Source organism: Cryptotermes secundus, unplaced genomic scaffold (genome assembly GCF_002891405.2).
Source record: "Cryptotermes secundus unplaced genomic scaffold, Csec_1.0 scaffold832, whole genome shotgun sequence".
Lineage (NCBI taxonomy): Eukaryota > Metazoa > Arthropoda > Insecta > Blattodea > Kalotermitidae > Cryptotermes > Cryptotermes secundus.
The window spans coordinates 174,097-196,076 of record NW_019734324.1 but is presented as its reverse complement, the minus strand read 5'-3'; the positions used below and the strand labels follow the sequence as shown (position 1 = coordinate 196,076).

At 38.7% G+C, this 21,980-nt stretch overlaps 1 protein-coding gene across 1 annotated transcript in view; it reads right to left on the bottom strand.

Moving 5' to 3' along the window:
- LOC111868671 overlaps positions 1 to 21,980 on the bottom strand; it is a gene marked incomplete at its 5' end in the record, with an annotated part of 256,954 nt that overhangs the window by 102,513 nt on the left and 132,461 nt on the right. The window contains 6 exon segments of the mRNA XM_033753134.1: positions 2,247 to 2,429; positions 7,477 to 7,695; positions 10,171 to 14,817; positions 16,754 to 16,825; positions 17,792 to 17,863; positions 18,986 to 19,129. Coding sequence (XP_033609025.1) covers positions 2,247 to 2,429; positions 7,477 to 7,695; positions 10,171 to 14,817; positions 16,754 to 16,825; positions 17,792 to 17,863; positions 18,986 to 19,129 — 5,337 coding nt within the window.

The window sequence follows — 21,980 nt, the reverse complement described above, 5'->3', positions numbered from 1 at the left end:
CCCCCCAATTTTCCACTGGCACCCACTTGTTTCCAGAAGTTGGCCATCCTTTCTGTCCGCCACTTTTGTTTCTTTGTCGCCATTCAGACCTTTCTGCCGTCTCTCATGTCTCTCAGAGGTGTTCCATCTCGTTTCCAGTGCTGGTCGTCTTCTGCTTCACTCCTATGGGGGCAGTTACCCCATAAGTCGCCTGGCTCCTCAGAAGCCCTGCACACTGGTCATTGGTGGTCTCTTGGAGTGGTGGTGGTGGTGGTGGTGGGGGGGCATGCTCGCTTACCAGAGCAAGGAGGGTGTCCCAACTGCCATATCCTCTGCCTCCAGATCAAGGGCTTGATTTAGCGCCTCGCTTAATGTCCTCTTCTCCTCAGTAGTAGCTATCATCTTAGGTCTCTTTGTTTACCCCATCAACAAATGTACAGGCTGCTTCCCTTCTGATGTGTTGTTCAGCTGTGTTGACATACGCAGAGTGGGTCTTCTTTTCTTGAAAGATATCCATCCTGGTTGACATCAGTTCCATCATTTGCTCCATTTTTGTAGGCTGATGATAAAACCAACCATTACAGTCTTCAATCCAAAAACTCACTCAATCCAATTCCACTTCTGAGACAATTTGTCACATGCATGAGTGACAACAGATGGGGTTTGGATTGGTAATTGGATTTATTGAACTCTTACAGAACCGTGACTACAAGTAATTATAGCTGTGTCACTAATTCACACACTTTGCAGTTCACAAGATCACACATGTAAGTCTTCTCAGCCTGCTGCATCTTCACCAGTCTTCTGCTAACGGCTTCCAACAGCAGACATTCCCCTTCCTCTGGGTTTACAAACTGTCCCCCTCCTCAGTTACCACCTTCTAATAGCAACAGCTCACAATGACTGTACAGCAGCAGTCCTCTAACCTCGCTCACTAACTGTCCTGCTTAGCGGCCTCCGTAGTCTAGAGGTAACGTTCCCACCTCATGACTCATAGTAAGCGGGTTCAAATACCCGGCGGAGGTCGTCGAATTTTTAAGGGCAGAAAAATTCAGGGAACAAGTCCTCCGGGAGGAACTTCCAGCCGTGGGTCCCGTGTCGTAGCTTTATGGCACGTAAAAGAACCTCATATCTCCAAAGGAGGTCAGTGAGCCAAATTAACGTACGTTTCCCGCCCAACAGCAGTCTCTAATACCTCTGGTAGATGGGGGAAGCATTATAGATACCTCTCAGCTAGTAGAGCCGGTCTCGCTGGCTGGGCGGGACCGATGGTAAGCACCAGTACCGGTAGGATATAGAGACTGGTAGAAATCATAGAGGGAAGCACAATGGACCAATACAGGTCACAGTGCATGGGGAAACCCACCCTCTCCAATAACTAACTAACTGTCCTGCTTATAACATCTCAGCAGAGACCACATACAAAACGCCGTTCCTCTGTTGCTGTTTATAGGCCGTTGCCTAGTAATGGCTGCTGTCTAGTTGTTTGTTTCGCAGTCATTGCCTAGCACCAGGTCTACATGCCACAATATACTAATAGCATTGAACATATATGTGATTATTACTAGTCTATCCTTGTTAGAATACAAGGTTCATGGGATATAACATTTTGCACCATTTGAGAATATTCTCATGAAAATAGAATTCTAGAAATTATGCACTAGTTTTGTATGTGACATAAATTTCCCTTCAATATGAATAATAATGGTACTTAATGTCTTAACAGGTTGTGGATATTACTAATATATCTGCCATGGAATCATATCTCAGAGTGGCTGATAAGAATTTAATGGGTATAATGATTGTGACTGTCAGACAAATTTACTGTTTAATTTCTAACCTCTTGCAACGGTCAATAAAGAGTTGACTCTTGCAACTTGGCGATGGCAGTTCTATGAATTATCTGGCATACATTTGCTTTCAAATTGGTGTTAACATTTATTCAATACGGATATAATATACACAAGTAAACTCATCTCACTTAGGAAATTCAAAGTGTTCTTAAAATGAAAATAGGTGTGACAGTAAATCTTTTAAATATACTTATTAATACATCAAAGCAGAAATAAACAAACTTGCAAGTTAAGAAACCTGGATGAGAAGAGAATACAAGAAACGAATGAATGAGACAGAAACAACACAGAGAATTTTATAGGATAACACAACAGGATGCATGAACAAATAAGATGAATAAATGAGTTCACTCCTAAGTGGAAGGACAAACATCATTTCAAAAATAAAATACAAGCTAACTATAATCACCCTACCTGGGCCACATCCAACAAATCCATTGCCTTGATATCCCTCGGCACAGCTGCAGTCAGTTCCATGGTTGGTATTGATGCAGACCGCATTGAAAGCACATGGATCGTGAACATCACAAGGGTGCTGACAGACTCCTCCAAAACATGCTTCAGTCAACGGGCAGTCATCGTTGCTAGAGCAACTCACTACATCAGAGCAACAGCAACCAGAAATACATGTACACAAGAGGAAGGAGTCTGACAGAATAGGTATGTACAAGAAACAACAGTTCTCCACAAGCTCTGCTGTACAAGCAGTCAACACCAACATCCTTTCTAGCTACCTAAGTGCTGTAAATATTTACAGGTCCTTCCATACACTACTGTTCAGAGTGCTACAAATGACAAAGGACTCGTAAGTTACTGAAAACATAAAATGCTTTATGTCAATATACAATTCTTGTAGTTTATTCCTTATGTACATTACTGTTGTTGTTGTCGTCTTCATCGTCATTGTCATCATTGTCTTTTTTGTTATCATTATCATTATTATTGTTGTTATTGTTATTATCAACATCACTGTTACTACAGTTGTTACTACTCGTATTACTGTTATTATTGTTGTTATTATTACATTACAACTATTATTACTGCTGCTATTCTTGTTGTAGTAATATTTTGAAGTTTCCTTCCTAGTTCATTAAAAATTAAAGCATACAATAATGCAAACAGCAAGAGACAAATTAGATTATTTACAATTCCCTGCATGTACTTGATGTTGAAACTCATTGAGAATAAAATAGTAGAATATCTATGTACTTGTATGATTCAAAGTTCTCATAGTGGAAGTTATGATGAGATCTGAGTTCTGAGATGTAAAGCCATGTAGTCTGTGGAAAATCAACCCAAAATTCAGAGGAACATGTCGCCCCCATTTTAAGGGTTAAATAATAAGCTGAGAAAAAACTCACATGAAGCAGGTAGCTACTGCACTTATTTCTTCCAATGATCATAGCATTAATTCAAATTTCTTCTGAATAATAAATATCTTTTTTGATATGTCCCTAGTGCTATTGCAGCATTTAGTTTAGAAGTAAACAGTCTGAAGAAATCGCATGGTGAAAGAGAACTGAAGGCAGTAAATATTCAGTACTGTTTTGCAAGAATTTTACATTTATAGATATTAACTCAGTACTGGGAATCAGAATTCTGCTTGAAAGGGTTTGTGCTATGCAAGTACAGCCTCTGTAACATATGCAAGCAAACTAAGATGATAACTGAAGATTCATTTTGAGGAAATCTTATTACAGAAGGCCTAAAAATAAATAAGGAAATCTTGGTAACACTTTATGCATTTAAGCTGCATAATTTATCTTACTTATTTCATTGGAGAAAACCTAAACCTGGTAGCTATGCAACGCAAGTCAACGCGCGGTGACATAAGACAGCGTGAGGTAACAGTGTTGCTACGTAACAGGCACACACAGCCACTATATAAGAGAGCTGCGCTGCCTGCGAGTTAGTTGAAATGTGGCCATCGCCGAGTTCAGTTCCGAGATAGTTCCGAGCAAGCCTACGAGCGAGTGTGTGATCAACAGTTCTCAAGGCAGCAGCGTACGAGTTGAGTTGGAATATAACAGCCGTCATGGAAGGAAGTACCGGACGTGTGTGTAGTTGTGTAATTGGGAGTGTGTGATACTGTAAACGTGTAGACTACTGAAGACAGAGTGAACTGATTTGCGCATAGGGTTATAAGTCGTGAAACCCCGCAACAGTGTCGACAGATTAATGCGCTTAGGGTTATAAAGTGTGAAACCCCGCAACTGTGTGATAATTAATTGTAGCCGTTACTTGTAGGTTGTTAAATAAACCAATTAACAATCTCAACGGCAGACAACATAGGAAGAGAGGCAGGAACAGCCTTCGTATATGGAATACGAGATGCCGATATAAAGGTTCAGCTACTGCTGGGAGGGGAGAAGAAGGTAAACGAGGCCCTCCGACAAGCACTGGAGCTGCAAGCAGTACTGGTAGCAGCTAGACCTCACGAAGGTAGCACCAAGACATACCGGAAGTACCGATCGTCCCCCACCCATCGAGGAGACGGAAGACAGTCAGGGTGCTGCAGTTGTGGAAAACTGGGCCACTTTGCGAATAACTGCCCCTACGAAAGGAAGGCTAATAATGAAATGCGCCGAGAACATGAAGATAGGCCAGACAGATACACACAGGAATTGCCAAGAAGGCACAACAAACACACGAACAGGAAGGGTACCCAACCGTCGGGAAACGAGCGATGGCCGGCGGAGAAGGGTGAACGCTGGCATATGCATTAAGGCCCCCACACTACGCACTCACCATCAAAAGGGTGAATGCCAGCCACCATGAGATGATGGCCTGCCAAAAAATGAAGGCGCGTCCAGAAGAAGAAGAGCCAGCCTCAGCGAACAGGAAACCTGAGGCGGCAGAGTTACGAGAGGTACCCATAGAAGACACTGAAGTAATGCCGGTCAGAGAACCGAAGAAGAAAAGGCGTAGGGACCAAAAGCGACGAATTATGAAGAACCCAACACGGGAAAATTGCGGACCCCAGAATAAATTGGCCATCGTCCACAGGAAAGTGTCCCGTCGTGCAACAGTGGCATGGCGTCAGAGGAACATCTTCGATAAATCTTGGACCCGAGGAGATCATGAATCCCGGATGAAGTTGGCTGCCATCTGCAGGAAGATATCCCATCACGCGACAGTGGCACGACATTGGAGAAATGCCTCCAAGAAGGAAACTCCCCAGGGAACCTTCGGATACCAGAGAAAGGACTTGGCGCCACGGTCTTGTACCAGCAAGTGGCGGGAAGTCCAGGAGGATCGACGATGTCAGCGAGTGCAAACAACGCATCAAGAGCTGTTACGTTGACATAAGGAACCTCCGAAGAAAGAAATGATGAAGGATTGGACCTTGTGGAGGGGACGACCCCCTCCAAAACGGAAAAAAGAGACTTGAAGCAGCGGAGGAACCGGTAATGTAAAAGAACTGGCCTCCCGAGAAAGATTGAATGTGAGACGAATGAATGGGATACAACTGGATCTTCTGGCAAGCTGAAAGGAAACCGCTCGAAATGAGTTGGTCTTAAGAAGGGAGCGGTTGTAACGGCCGGAGACCAGATGCTGCAACAGCAGCCTCCAAAGCAAAGGAACGGGGATGCACCGTTAGGCTATTTGGGACGAACAGCCTTAAGGAGGGAGCAGTGTGATGTGTCGCGCTAGCTGGAGCCCCCCGGAGCTGACGCGCCGAGCGGAGCCGAAGTTAGCCGAGTCNCCCCCCCTCCGCACGGTGACGTAACGAAGGAATACCGCGGTTGCTAGGCAGCAGTAAACAACTCCGGACAGCGTTGCTAGCAACACGACACCACACAACAATGGAACGAGGCTAGATACGGAGCAGCGAAGACTATTCACAGTTCCGAGTTAGTTCCGAGTTAGTTCCGAGCAAGCCTAGGAGCAAGTGTGTGATCAACAGTTCTCAAGGCAGCAGCCTACGAGTTGAGTTGGAATATAACAGCTGTCACGGAAAAAAGTACCGGACGTGTGTGTAGTTGTGTAATTGGGAGTGTGTGATACTGTAAACGTGTAGACTACTGAAGACAGAGTGAATTGATTTGCGAATAGGGTTATAAATTGTGAAACCCCGCAACAGTGTAAACAGATTATTGCGATTAGGGTTATAAAGTGTGAAACCCCACAACTGTGTGATAATTAATTGTAGCCATTACTTGTAGGTTGTTGAATAAACCAATTAACAATCTCTACGGCGTCTTCAGTAACGTAAACATGTTACAATACTATATATATATATATATACACACACACACACACAGACACGGTAGAGTCAGAAAGTTTGTGAACTTTCAGTGCACACACAAAATTATGCAGTATTTGTGTGAGCCTTCATGTCTAAGCATGTGCACTCGGTCGGTGTGAAGAGAGCATTAAATGCACCCAAGTTTGATTTGGTGAATTTTGTTCTTATCAGAACTTGAGTCACAAAGATACCATAATTTGAGTATTAAGCAAATATTTAGTTATATGCTAACTAGACAGTACATTGTCACAAATGTAAAATAACGAAAGAAGTCTACAAAGTCAACCTCATCACCTGGGAAGCAAATATTTTGTACGGACACCTCGAAGGGGAATGTGACACTGAAGGTTTTCTTTGATATCTGTGTATCATTCACCTTAAGCTCATTCCAAAAAAAAAAGTATAATATTAACATAATCATGTACAGTTTTACACTCTATAAGAAGATATTCAGCATAAATAACCTTAGCTTTGGGAGTTTGAAAATTGGACGCTCTCTCTTATAATAAGAACTGTATCATTGTTTCCATAACCTCCCTATTCTCCAATGTAGCTTTGCTTATTGGTATCTATTCCCCAGAATGAAAGCCCTGCTGAAGTGGCACAGGATACAGTCAGAAGATGATGAGAAAGATGGCAGCACTAATGCACGTCACAAAAAAAAAAGTCCAGCAGGAATGCTTGTAGCACTATTATGGCTGCTGGCAGAAATGGGTGAAAATGGAAGGGAAGTATATGAAGGTAGCGTGAAGTAAACGCCCCACAAACGTCTTGACTCTACCATGTGTACTTGTCTATATGTGTCTTTGTTTGCCTCCTTACAGAACATATTTGTCTCAAAAGACAGATTTTCATAAAAGTATCCTCTCTTTATGTGTTAAACAGAACTAATGAGTCATTTTTATGGGACACAAGACATGTAACTGGCTACTTTACTTGCTGAGTTGTTTATTTTATGATTCTGTCAGCATCCAGACTACACAGCAACTAATGGATGATGACTTGAAAGGAAACAGTCATGACCTAACTGAAGCATTATCCTGACATTTTTCTGGAGGAACTGAGAAAAACCACACAGAACCACAGTCAGAACAGCCAGTGTTCCAACCAAGATTGCAAAAGAGCACCTCCCAGATACAAGTCTACAGTGCAACCACTACATTTACCACCTAAGTGACTACTATCATGTACAATTATTATTCACATATATTTTAATCATGTCTTTGTTCCTTATTTGATTTGATTTTTAGAAATGTACATCTAACCAAAGATCCTCCATGATAAATAAGCACAATTAAACATTCTGCTTGTAATGAAAGAAACAAATGTACAAAGTTCAGTTAAACTGCTATTCTGACAACAGCATCAGTACATGAATTATTCACATTATCTTACATGGTTGAGTTGGGGAGCATTTTACTGCAGGGTTGCCCTCATATCCTGAAGGGCAAGTGCATATGGGTCTGTGAGCCTTGGTGTGGCATTTAGCTGTTGAGGCACAGGCATTAGTGAACTCGCATGGGTCCAGGCAGAATGACTTGTAACATGCTTCTGTATCAACACAATCCATGTCTGATTCACATGGAACTGGAGCCTTAGTTGTTCCTGGGGTTTCTACATGACAGGCATCAATAAATGAGTATGGTTACACATCAGTTAAACTCATACCTAACCGATTGTTAAATCCACACCAGTATTGTCCAGTGCAATAGATGTTCCAGAATAATAAAAAATGCTGATAACACTCATCTCTGGCCTTTAGTGAACAATTGCCAGCTGTCACTTTTGCAACACTGTAATGATACTTGGTATTCAAAATGAAGAAAATTTAAGAAATGAAATTTCAATATATTATGCCTGTAATCACACACAAAAACTGTTTATATTACAGAAAGTATTATGACTGATGAATATGTAATAATCCATTACAGAAATGTTAGTAGTAGAATCTGAAAGTTACAGAGATAAATTAAGGGAGACGGAGATAAAAAAACTAAATAAAATAAGATTTTTAAAGGAAGACAATAAACTAGCTGGAAACTGTGGTGAAAAAATTAAAACAGTTATGCACAAAAGGCTAGAATGGTGTGAAAATAGATACCATAAGAAAGATGTGGACAAAGAGGAAAATTTTATTTGTTTTTAATTATTTATAATTTATTTATTTATGTTGCCAGTAGCTCAGACTATCTAGTGCTGATAAAGAAAGAAATTAAAGAACATATGAAATAGCAGAGATAATATAAGAATATGGCATTAAAATAAACTCTGCATGAAAGAAAATATTACATGATGAAATCTGGAAGAAGGTTCACCGATTTTTTGTTTATTGATGTATGTTCTTTTTATAGGTTAAGCAGCAACCTGTGGTAGGGTGATTTGTGAATGATAAATTGGAAAGGCTGTGAGAAAAAGTGATCTTGCCCTGTATTTATGCACTACTACATTTGTGTGAAGTTATTATGAAAAATCATGAAAAATTTTAGCCCAGAAAGCCAGCCTCCTGGAAGGCAGTGTTAACCACTCAACCATGGTGCTCAGTCAGAAGAGATAACAGAAATGGTATATGTACTCACAATTAAAGTCTGAGAACCATCTACAATTCCTCATTAGTGAAAATTAAGGTTAATAGTCATTGAGTTGCATTAAGTTTTGAGAAAGAAGCATACTGTAATCATGTAATAGATTATAGAAACACCAGGCAGAATATACTGCAGTCTTAGTATCACCCGTGATAACAGATGTGAACCAACTAAGTCATATGAAAGAACTGAAAAATGTAGACAAATAACTGAAACATCTGATGCATGGTGTAAGAGCATTTACTGACTGTTATACATACAAAGGAATTATGCCTTATTAAAGATTATGCCTTGTTATATGTATATGCATAGCATGTATTATACTTGGTAACTTGAAATTTCAACACATCCTGTTATTGTTGTTCATCTAGTGCCCTTAGATATGGTCTGTGTTGAACTTCCTGGTATCTGCCTACCTATAAACAAGCAGAGAACCTATTTATAAGGTGGTGTCACCCACAGAAATAAATGAACATGAACAGAGAAAATTGTTCCCCCCCCCCCTGTTTACAGTGTTCATGACAGTGAGGTTGACAGAGGAACTCTACAGCTTACCATGGGATTTGATTTATGGGGTGGGACCTCATATTCTTCCCATTCCCAAGTTTTATTTTTGGTAGAGGTACATATTTCAATCTGTGAGTAAAAACGCATTTACACAAAGGTATGAGGAGGATCAAACCCAGAACACTATGGATAAGAGTCCATTATCTAACTTCATGTTCACCAGTTCCTCATACTTCAATACACGGTACCAAAAAGGGTATGCTTCAAAAGTTGATCTCCCAGAAGTGATTAAATATATTATTACAACATATGAAACAACAACAGAAAGAATCCTTATTTCTGTATAGCATTAAGTTGAGTATGAAAAGGACCAGTATTAAGCAGTCAGTGTTTTAAATATAAAACTGTATTACCATAACATGAATATAGACTACATAAATCATATTAATTTTGTTTTCATTATCATGTCTTCATTTCAAACTAAACCCACTCAGAAAAAAAAATCTCATCACTGTAACCACATTTGAGGAACAGAAAGCAGTGGGATTCCCTAGACATAATATTAGTTATGATTTACTTCAAGTTACCAAGTTCTTTGTAAAGGCTTCTGCATATTAGACTGCAACAAACTGCTTAGAAGAATAGTCAAGTTAGAACTACCTTTGCTAAATTAGCTCATGTTACTGTACAAAACAATATGAACACTGTACAAATCATACTACTTTCTATAGTTTGAGTATATACTGTACAATTTTGAAGCAAATTAACTGTTTAAAGTAGAAAAGACAGGTACTATTTCATTTAAGTAATTTGTAAAATATGTTACTATGGTGTCTGTACATATATTTTACAACATTCTACAAAGAAATATGTATGTTTGACAGGTACAGTCAAGAGAAGAAGTACTAATATATTTAGGGTATATACAAACATTTACTGGATCATCTGACTGTAGACCAAACGTTTTTGTGAAAAAGTTTTTGTGTATAGTGAAATATACCTTGGCAATCCTTGGTGGCATCCCCAAATTGTCCGGGTGGACATGTGCAAACTATGATGTGGTTCAAGACTGTACACAAGGCATTGTGTGCGCAACCATTGTTGCTCTCTGCACAAGGGTTCACACATTGACTGCACCTACAGGCTTCAGAGGGGGGGCAATCGGCATCAGCAACACATGTCCTATTAGTCAGTTTGGTGGTGGGATGAAAAATGATTGTGCTAGGGCTAACTGTTGTAACTGTAATGTCTGTGTGAGTAATCTGTCCCAGCGTTGTGGCAGGAAATGTCTCTGTAACTGGTTCCACAGTTCTTCCTATTGGAGTTTTAGCAGTAAAGGAAGTTTGCATTAGAACTTCAGTTGTTCCTTCAAATATTGTTGTTGTTGACACTTCTGCTGTTCCTTCTGTATGTGATACTGCTGGACTTTCAGTTGTACCAGTTGTAGGTAACAGTTCTGAAATCTTTGTAGTTGAAAGTATTGGCAGTTCTGTTTCTCCTTGTGTGGGGTATACTGTTAGTGATTCTGTTGTTCCTACTGTGGATGGTACCTTTGTCTTTTCTTCAGAAGGTAACTCTGTTTGGATTCCTGTCACTGTTATAACTTCTTCAGGAGTTCCTGTTATTAATTGCATTTCTGTTGAAGACATAAGAGTTGAACCTACAGTATAAATTCCGCCTTGCTCAGCAGTTATCTCTGTTGGCCCTTCGGTTGTGGTTGCATATTTCTCAGGTTGAACAGGAGCCTCTGTTTCAGTCAATCTTGTCATTATCTTAGTCAGCCCTACTGTAGTTATTTCTGTTAGTCCTTCTGTCAGAATTTCTGTTGATCTTTCTGTAGGCATTCCTGTTATTCTTTCTGTAGATATCACTGTTGCTCCTTCTGTAGGTATTTCTGTTGGCCTTTTTGTTGGAATTTGTGCTTCAGAAAGTATCCGTGATGTTCTTTCTGTAGGTATTCCTGTTGGTCCTTCAGCAGTTATTTCTGTTGGCTGTATGGTTGGGATTTCTGTTAGCTTTTCTGTAGAAATTTCTGTTGCACCTTCTGTGGGAACTTCTGTTAATCTTTCAGTAGGTCTTACTATTGGGCTTTCTGTTGGAATTTGTGTTAATATTTCAGTAGGCAGTCGTGTTGGTTTTTCTGTAGGTATTCCTGTGGACCTTTCTGTAGGTATTTCTGTTAGCCCTTCTGTTGGAATTTCTATTGGTCTTACTGTAAGTATCTGTGATGTTCTTTCTGTAGGTATTTCAGTTGGCCTTTCTGTTGGCCCTTCAGCAGGAATTTCTGTTGTATTTTCAGTAGAGATTTCTGTTGGCCCTATTGTTGGTATTTCTGAAGATATTCCCAATGGATGTTCTGTAGGAATTTCTGTTACTCTTTCAGTAGACATTTCTGGTGGTCTTTCTGTAGATATTCCTGTTGCACCTTCTGTGGGAATTTCTGTTAATGCTTCAGTTGGAATTCCTGTTAGACCTTCTGTTGGAAGTTCTGTTAATAATTCAGTATACAGGCCTGTTGGTCTTTCTGTGGGTATTCCTGTGGACCTTTCTGTACGCAATTCTATTGGCCATTTTGTTGAAATTTCTACTACTGGTCTCACTGTAAGTATCTGTGATGTTCTCCCTGTAGGCATTTCTGTTGTTCTTTTAGTAGATATTTCTGTTGCACCTTCCATGGGAATTTCTGTTAATATTTCCGTAGACAGCTCTGTTGGTCTTTCTGTGGGTATTCCTGTGGACCTTTCTGTACGCAATTCTATTGGCCATTTTGTTGAAATTTCTACTACTGGTCTCACTGTAAGTATCTGTGATGTTCTCCCTGTAGGCATTTCTGTTGATATTTCTGTTGCACCTTCCATGGGAATTTCTGTTAATATTTCCGTAGACAGCTCTGTTGGTCTTTCTGTGGGTATTCCTGTGGACCTTTCTGTACGCAATTCTATTGGCCATTTTGTTGAAATTTCTACTACTGGTCTCACTGTAAGTATCTGTGATGTTCTCCCTGTAGGCATTTCTGTTGTTCTTTTAGTAGATATTTCTGTTGATATTCCTGTTGCACCTTCCATGGGAACTTCTGTTAATATTTCAGTAGACAGCCCTGTTGGTCTTTCTGTAGGTATTCCTGTGGATCTTTCTGTACGCAATTCTATTGGCCCTTTTGTTGAAATTTCTATTGGTCTCACTGTAAGTATCTGTGATGTTCTTTCTGTAGGCATTTCTGTTGATATTCCTGTTGCACCTTCCATGGGAATTTCTGTTAATGCTTCAGTTGGACTTCCTGTTGGACCTTCTGTTGGAAGTTCTGTTAATATTTCAGTAGGCAGTCCTGTTGGTCTTTCTGTGGGTATTCCTGTGGACCTTTCTGTACGTATTTCTGTTGGTCCTTTTGTTGAAATTTCTACCGGTCTCACTGTAAGTATCTGTGATGTTCTCTCTGTAGGAATTTCTGTTGTTCTTTCTGTAGACACTTCTGTTATCCTTTCTGTTGGCCCTTCAGTAGAAATTTGTGCTGTTCTTTCTGTAAACACTTCTGTTGTCCTTTCTGTTGGCCTTTCAGTAGAAATTTGTGTTGTTCTTTCAGTTGATACTTCTGCTGGCCTTTTTGTAGGTATTTCTGTTGAACCTACTGTTGGGATTTCTGTAGACATTCCAGATGGACGTTCTGTATGAACTACTGTTACTCTTTCAGTATGTATTTCTACTGGTCTCTCTGTAGATATTCCTGTTGCACCTTTTGTTGGAATTTCTGTTAATGTTTCAATTGTTGTTCCTGTTGGCCTCTCTGTAGTTTTTCTTTCAGTTGATACTTCTGTCACACCAGTAATTAATACTGTTGTACCTGAAATTTCTACTACTTGCACATGAGGTGTCTCATTAGTCACTCTTTCAGTAACACCAGCTTCAGTTCTGGACATTTCTGTCACTCCTACAGTTACACCATACTCAGTTGTGCCATTACCTGATACTGATGTTGACATAAAAGTTGTTGTTTCAATGCCAGGTTGAGTCTCAGTAGTATTCACAGTAAAGGCACTGGCCTCTCTTTGAGGTGGAAGAGTGGTGATGACTAAAGTTCCTGTTCTTCCTTCTCTTGCTGTTGTTCTTTCTGTTGTTGTCACTTCTGTTTCTGAGACTTCTATCCCAGCAGAACTCCTGGTAGAAATTTCTGGTGTCTGTGTTAGAAGAACACTAGGACTCTGTGTTTCTGGCTCTTTCAGAGTTTGTGTTGTTTGGAACACATAAATTCTTTCAGTAGTGGTCACTGGGGCTTCAGTTTCTGGTTGACTTGCCCTTGTTTCTGAGACCAGCGTAGGCTTACCTCTATCAACAGCTTGACTGGTTGTAGGAGCTGTAGTAGGTGCTGTTTCTGTTGGAAATCCCGTTATTATGCTTTCTGTATGAGAGATTTCAGTAGTTGTATTCAACTGAGTTATTCCAGGTGTCAAAGTCTGAGGAGTTGCTGATGATTCAGACGTACCAATCTCTGAACTAACTGTTGTCATTCCAGATGTAAGTTGTTCAGATACACCACTGGGAACGGTTGACATTGGCTTTTCAGTAACTGTTGTGGCAAGTTCTTCAATCTCTGTTGATTGTGACATTGTTGGTAAAGTTGCAAATTCAGTTCCAAGTGATGATCCAGTAGGGGATTTCAATGGTTCGGTTGTTATAGACATTTCAGTTCTAGTAGCTGGACTTTCTGTAGCTGGTGAAACTATTGTTGGATATAATGAACTGGATCTGGCTGTTGTTATAGGCCTCACTGTGAGGATTTTTGTGCTATGTACACCTTCTGTAGATGAAGACCCAGTGACAGTTGTTGCTTCTGGAGGTAGTACTGTAGGCTCTTCTGGTACTGTAACTTCTATAGAAAGTTCTGGTACAGTGGTCATCATGGAAGATGGTGTTGTTAATTCTGAGCTGTATGTATATCTAGGTTCAGTAATCTGTTCAACTTTTGTTGTTAAGGAAATGTTTGGCAACAGAGTTAAAGAGACTGATGGTATTTTTGAGGAAGGTGCAATTGGTTCTGTTATGTAAGTTACAATGCCTGATTCTGTTACAGTTGCAGATTGTTCTGTTTGTGTCCCTGTTGAGGAAGAAGTTGCTGGAACTGTATGTACTCCATTTTGTCTATATGTAACCTCTGGAGACTTCTTTGTAGTAGCTATAGTGGTAAATGTAGTTGTAGTAACCTGCTTTGGGCTTAAAGTTTCTGGTGAAGTAGAGGCAGGTAATGTAGTTGCATTGAAGTGTGTGGTGAATATTTCCATAGTTGTGACTATGCTCTCCACTTTCTGTGGTACAGTAAAGCTTTTAGGCAGTAATGTTGTTGGTGTTTCTGCTGGTGTTCTGCCAGTTCCTATTCCAGGCACTACTGGAGATGTCTCTTCTGGAAACTGTGTTGTTTGTGAGTAAGGTGGACTCTGCTCCTCAAGAGTTGTGGGACTCTCCTTACCTCCCACAGATGTCTGTGTTATAGTCACAATTTGCTCAGTGCCTGTGTACTCTGTTTCTGCTGTCTGTGTCTCTGTCTGTGTAATATGGCTTGTTAGGGTTGGTCCCGTTTCTAATGGCGTGCTTTCTGTAATTGTCAATTCTGGTACTGTGGGTGTCATTTTGGTAACCGTTTCTGTCGCTTCTGTGACTATTAAAGTGAGGGATAAAAAGAGAAATAACAAATAATACTGTTAGTTTAAGTGAAGTGCAATGAGAGTGGTATAAATATCTACTAGATAGAATTCACCAAGGAACAATGATTATTCAAATCATGTTTATATACACATTTAAATCAAATGGAAAAACTAAGAAAAACTAGGACAGAAGTGCCTAAGACTGTTACTAATACTAGTAGAAAATTATTTTTGTCCCATCTACTGAAATAAGCCCAAATATATTTATGTGCTGACTTAAATATATATATATATACACAATACAAGAAGAAAATATATGGTAAGATCAGGGCTGGATTTCATGGGAACAGATGATGAACTGCATACTGTACATATTTCAAACTTATGTAATACATACTGGACAATCCAGATTTCTATGTAGAAGCATTTACTCTTCAGAACAATCATTATTTATGCACTTATGAACTTGTACGTGTACTTACTGAAACCAAATACCAGAATCCTAGTGTGAAATTAATACAGTCATATTTTCCTAGAAATTAAGCCCAGATCAAAGTAAGTGCTTACTAATACTTCACCAACTAAGAAATAAGTGTGTACAATGAAAACAAAACTAATCCACCATCAGAAGCTATAAGAAGCAAAGCATATAAGCAAACTGTGATAAGCACTAATTACCACATTCAAAAGCACTGTTAGTAATCTGTGTGTCTTACCTCAAACAACACTGTGCTGATGTATATTCAAATTTGCACGCTTTTCCAAACAATACAAATTTACATACATGCAATTCTAACATAATTAACCACTGATAAATTGAAACAGACATAACAATATTAATTTATTTACAAATAATATCATACAAAAAAATAAAGGTAGTCTAAAAGGACTGCAGTATTATACAAGTTTTATTATATGAATATAAGCATGGACACAGAATATAAGGTGCTATAGTACATGCAACTTTGTACTAAAAATTGTTTTGGTTCAGCTGAAATCAACTTCAGCCTATATTCAATCTCTATAAGACTGAAGTTAATGTTTAATGCTTCATTTCACTTCCTCCATGATTATAACTGTGCCAAATAATTGCTAATATTCATATAAACATTTCCACGAAATGTATACTTGCACTGAGAGTGAACATGCCAGCATGCTGCTTTAAATTCAACATATAATTGCACCTATACTTTCTAATTATACACAGCAGAAGATATATATTGCAAAACAGAGACTGAATGACAGTTGACAGAAAACTAAATCCCAAGATCTATATATGACATTAGAAAGATGAACAAAAGAAAAGATGTGTTGCTATTTTGATTTTTACTGTTTATAAGAGAGACACAAGAAACAATGAATACTTTGTAGTTTTATGTAGATTAGAAATAAATGTTGTCCTCATATCAAATTTGTGTGTTGAACTATTCTGTACAAGAAAGTTAGTAAAAAGAAAGAAGCACAATTTAAAATCAGAGACAACGCAAATTTACCAAAATTTTGGCTAAGGACAGTTAGAAAAAAAAAGTTGAGCAAAGGAGTTATTCTCTGATAAGAAAACGATTTTAGATATGCAGGAATTTAGAATGTATATGTGACAGCCAACACAAGAACTATAAGGGGAAAAGATGTTCCAAGCGTTGCACTGCGGAGCCAGTTGTTAGTTTCCAGGGAAGCTGAGCTGATCTCCATGAGACCTTCACCTTCAATAACATCTTCTTGCTGCCCGTGATGATGCGAATCCAGTTAGTCAGTAAAAGCATACTTCACATTTCCTTAATAATGAAACACTAAGTGTGAAAGAGTTAGTTCACGTTATTCACTAGTATGTATGGCTGCTACCAGCTGATCAAAACAAAACAGCAACACACCACTTGTTTATTTTTGTACTATTTTTCCCTACTTTTTCTACAGAAAAAGTAACAGTTGAGGAGCTAATGCTCATCCTACCTTTGATGCATGCTCCAGAGATTGGATTGCACTGATAACCAGGAGGGCAATGCTCACAGCCTGCTGGTGCAACTGTTGTAAAAAATGAAATATTAAAGTGATTAAATCAAAAAGGATCAGATAGTTGGAACATGTAGCATGCATGGAGAAAGATCTGTATGCAAAATATTTGCAAAAAGAATCTCACGGGAAGAGACCACCCATATGATTTGGATATAGATAGGATGATAATACTAAAATGAAGCTTGAAGAAATGGACAAAAGTATGTAAACTGGACTACGTGTGCTGAGGAGAAGGTCCATGTAAAATAAAGTAAAGCTATCCCTGTAACAGGCCGTGAAGGTCCATAGGGTTGTGAGATGTTGAGGGTCCCACACTATCTAGGCAACCGGCTCAAAGATGGCGGAAGGTTGTCAGCCTTATGTACCGGCCGCACTTTACTCCCCAGGAAAATTATTTAATTAATTCCTTGTACTCATTTCTGTTAGACGATGAGTCAACCCCAGGGCCATAGTGTGGCTGGAAGGATTAAGTCAATTGAAAAAATCCAGTGACCTCATCGGGACTTGAACCCATGACCTTCCGGCTTGTAGCATATCCCCTCAACCAACTGCGCTACCATGTGCCCCTTGAAGTTCTCAATTACAAAGATTTTAAAAGGCCTACAGCACTAAAAGAATGTTGGATATAAGACTGTGGCACATCTGCTTCAACTCTATGTTACATTTCTACCATTACTACACAGTAATAATGTGAAGCTTCATTTGGGTAGTCAAACAGAAAACTGTGGTGACAGGCTGACTGTAATATCAACATCTCATGAAGAAAATCTTCATACAGGATGAAATAAGTGATGTTAGTTTCTGCAATGCTTCTGATGATTCTTACTTCAACATGAGCCTTCCCCTTCTCAAATACCAAATAAACATACTGTTCTCAATCAGCTATATCAGGAAACCAGAGGCATCTAACAACATCAAAGGAGTACAATTTGAGAACATGAAAATAAAACTGTTTGTTTTGTTTGTATTACTTGCCTTTTGGTACACAGTTGCAACCATCACAAATGTGTCCAGTTCTACAGTCCCCATGTCTCTGACACTGACAAACTGGAATCCAGAAAACAATGTCACAAACATACATTTTTCTTTTATACACACACACACACACACACACACACTATATATATATATATATATATTCTTCTACTTTCACACACCCCAATTTGTGTTGTTTTGCTGAAACATCATCATATAAGAGAGAAGAAATTCTGAATTATGGGTTTCTGTGTCATCTAAGTGCAATGCTCTTCATTGTTTCTTCATTAGACAATATTTCACTACATGTTTCTGCCCAAATGGCCATCTTCAGGTACACAGGTTGTTGTAATTCAGGATTCTGCTGCTCATTGTAATGTGGTTTTCTTTCCTCTTGTTGTTACTGCCTCTTGTTAATTTTGGTTATGTAAGATGCATGTAGCTGCTTTTGATTTTGTACAGTTTACTGGATGTGGCTGCCTTGAGTGTTCTTTCTGCTCTCCTGTCCCAACAAGAACATTCAAGGGAGCTACGACCAGCAAAATGAACAAATTCAAAAGCAACCACATGCATCTCACATAACCAAAAATAACAAAGGGAAAGAAAAGCGCATTACAGTAAGCAGTAGAGTTCTGAACTACAACCTGTACACCAGAAGATGGCCATTCAGGCCAAAACATGTAGTGAAATAGTGTCTAAGAAAGGAACAACAAATGATGTTGCATTTAGATGGCACATAAACCCCTAAGTCAGATCTACACAGTGCAGCAGGATGCAGAAATATAACATTATGAGGAAAAATTAATTTTAACATAATACCTATTTGATATACACATACCATTTCTATGACATAATGGAGCACCAGAAAAGAGAGTGATTGATTTCTCATTTATATCATTACAAGGTACCAGTATACCACCATTTTTGGAAATGAATCCTTGATGTGAACTGAAGATTACCTGTATCCTGAATCAATATAAAACGTATTAAATAATGAGATAAAGCACATGGCTAAAGGAGAAACTGATAATTACAGTAGTTACACACATAATGAATAATGTATAACATCGAGAATTCTATACCTATTTTTTTTTCAATTCCAAATTTTTATGCTTCAAATGAATTACTTTTCAGCTTTTACCTATAAAGAACTTACAATTTACGCTGGATATGCAATTTTAATCCTATGCTAACCTTTAATACACACTGGCTGGTGTTCTTGCACCTGGCATTCTTGCTGTGAATGACAAGGATTTGCAACACTGCAAGGGTTCAGACATTTCTCTCCAATACAGGCCTGTTGTGCAGGACACTCAGAGTGATCCAAACAGCTGATAACTGTTGATAGGAAATCATTATTACACTGAAACTCAGATATAGAACAGTTAAATGCTTAAACTTGAGCTTCTGTTATATAAATACCACACCTTTTATTCTGAGGGTGAGGAAAGTGTGAGTCCCTTAATATTTAGGCCATAAATGACCGCTTTACCACCCACCGGATAATAGATGAAAGAAATGGACTATTTTGTGGAATAAGAATTGATAGGAGAAACTGATGTACTTGGAAGAAAACTGCTCCAGTGACACTTTGTCCACCACATATCCCACATGAACTAGCCTGGGATTCAATCAGAACCACCAAAGTGAGAAGCTGGTGGCTAACCACCTGACCTATGGCACAGCCATAGAAATAATGTAATAATAACATGATTCATTCTAAACAGATATACTTAAAACAGTACTATGTTGTACATAATTAACTTTCTGTGTGAAAATATAATTACTTAAACACAGCTGAAATTAATTACATGATGAAACAATTTGTTTTATTCGTTTTCATGGTAACAGTATACAATTAAGTCTTCTTGGGAGATCAGTCATGTCAATGTACAGTTGGTGCCCAATGTTTCAGAGGCTAACTCTGTCTCTATCCTCATGGTTTGATGTAATGAATGTTGTACTGAATGCTATATTTACACACAAAGGAAGCTACTGGCTACCCCAACCTGGATTGGATGTGGAACAGTGGATGGGGTCAAGATAGCAGTAACATGCTGTTCCAGTGCAGACCACATGGGGAGCAGTGGGCAAAGTCAGTCAGTCAGTCGTCAGAATCTGTGTTACTTGTCAATGATCCTTCCTTATGACAAGGAACATGAGTTCTGATGACTGAATGACTAATCCCTGATGACAGAGACAGAGTCTCTGATACATGAGACACTAACTCCATATTAATACAGCTGATTGCCTGAGAAGACTTCATTAAGTCTGTTTTATGTCTAGTTACTTATAATCAGAGTTCATTTTATTCAAAGTACCCATCCAGTAAAACAGAAAGCAAACAAAGCTGAAATAAAACATAAGCATTCTACACCATTAATTGCAATAAGCTATTGATAAATTACTCAAATACAATAATATCAGTATATTAGTTGTTGGCAACCTGTAAAGAAAATTGTGCTACATATAATTAACAAGTAACCATCACCACCAAAACCAGTGTTGTCTGTAAGTGATATTCATTTGGTATTGATTAAGAGCCTATCTATATATACAATCACCAAAACTGCCACCACCATTCCATACATCCACAATCCAAATGTAATATTCATGTAGCAGGTGTTCACAAGCTGTCAAAACATGAAGATGAAAAATGCTACTTAGTATGATACATACTCATTCTCGTCCAAGCAAAACGTATTTATTTCCATGAGTCTGGACCACTCCAGGTATAGAAAAGACTTGATCATACAAAATGATTTACATTATACAAAATATCTAAACATGCCAGAAAAAATGGAGCTTTTCAGGTTTGAAAACAACACCTCAACAGATCTTCTCTGTACACGCACACATAAAGAGTTTACATTTAAATTCAGGTGTTTCAAAACTGGCTAATGTAGGGAAAGAAAGTGAAGTTAAGTCTTCAGTAAAATGTATATTTGAAAAGAGACAAGACAATATACTGGCAACTGAATGGTTGATGTGTCCTCATGCAACACAAACTAGATTCCAGTGTTCTTCCTTCTGCATAATAAACCCCGTGCACAGCTGCCTTGCATTCATGGCTAATATACTTGCACTACAGTTTAGAGGTATAAGAATAAATCCTCAAGCAATCCTTTTGAACTATTCTAACATACAAAGGTATCCTCTATTAAAGACATGTGGAATACTCGAACATCCATACAGCCTATTTCAGTCTCATATGTTACAGCAATTGTATTGTACTGTAATATATCACTATACAGTAATAAAGAAAAGGTAAGAGGCATGTGTCTTCTTTGAGACTCATATATTAAGAAATTCCAGATGAAATACTGTTTTTACTTTTTTTAATGTAATATTAACTGATTTTCATTGGCCACGCCATAGCTCAAGCGGTTAGTCGCTGGCTTCCCACCGCGGCAGCCCGGGTTCGATCCCGGGTCTGGTCAAGTGGGATTTGTGGTGGACAAAGTGGCGCTGGGGCAGGTTTTCTCCGAGTACTTCAGTTTCCCCTGCCAATCTTCATTCCACCAATTGCTCCACAATCACCCTCACCTATCATCTGGGGTTGGTACAATAGGCCAGAAGTGGCTGCAGTACAAGGGACTTAGTCCCACCCCACTAGAATTAAAAAAAAAATGATTTTCCTTAACCCTTTACAGACTCCCACTAGAAAACATTCTTATAATCTAATGCTAGGCCTGTGTCAAGTCAGGACTGCTAAGCCCCACTCTGTGATTTTTGGCTACATACTCTACATGGCAGGAGCTGAGTGATGTTTCAGGGAGCAATATAAAACACCTCTTACTGATGTTTTCTTCCTAAACAAAAATTCAACAAACACAGAATAATTAATATTAAAATTCTATTGACACGATATTATTAGGATATAGGCTGACACATGTAAAGATGGTCAAAGCGCTTACTGTGTAGATAATTAAAAATTTTCTTCATATACTATGCATGTTACAATGATTACCGTCAACACCAGAGCTCAAACACTATGCTGCTGGTACACCTGTACCAGTGTGCACAGTTGTAATTTTTCTATTTTAAGAATGCTCAGACTTTTCAGTGGTTAAGTGATTTGCTACTTTTGGTAGCTTAAAGAATGTCCCTATACATTCAATTCAGTACTTAGTATGGTATGAGAATGCAATTAAATACGATTTAAAACGAGTTAGAGAATTATTTTTAT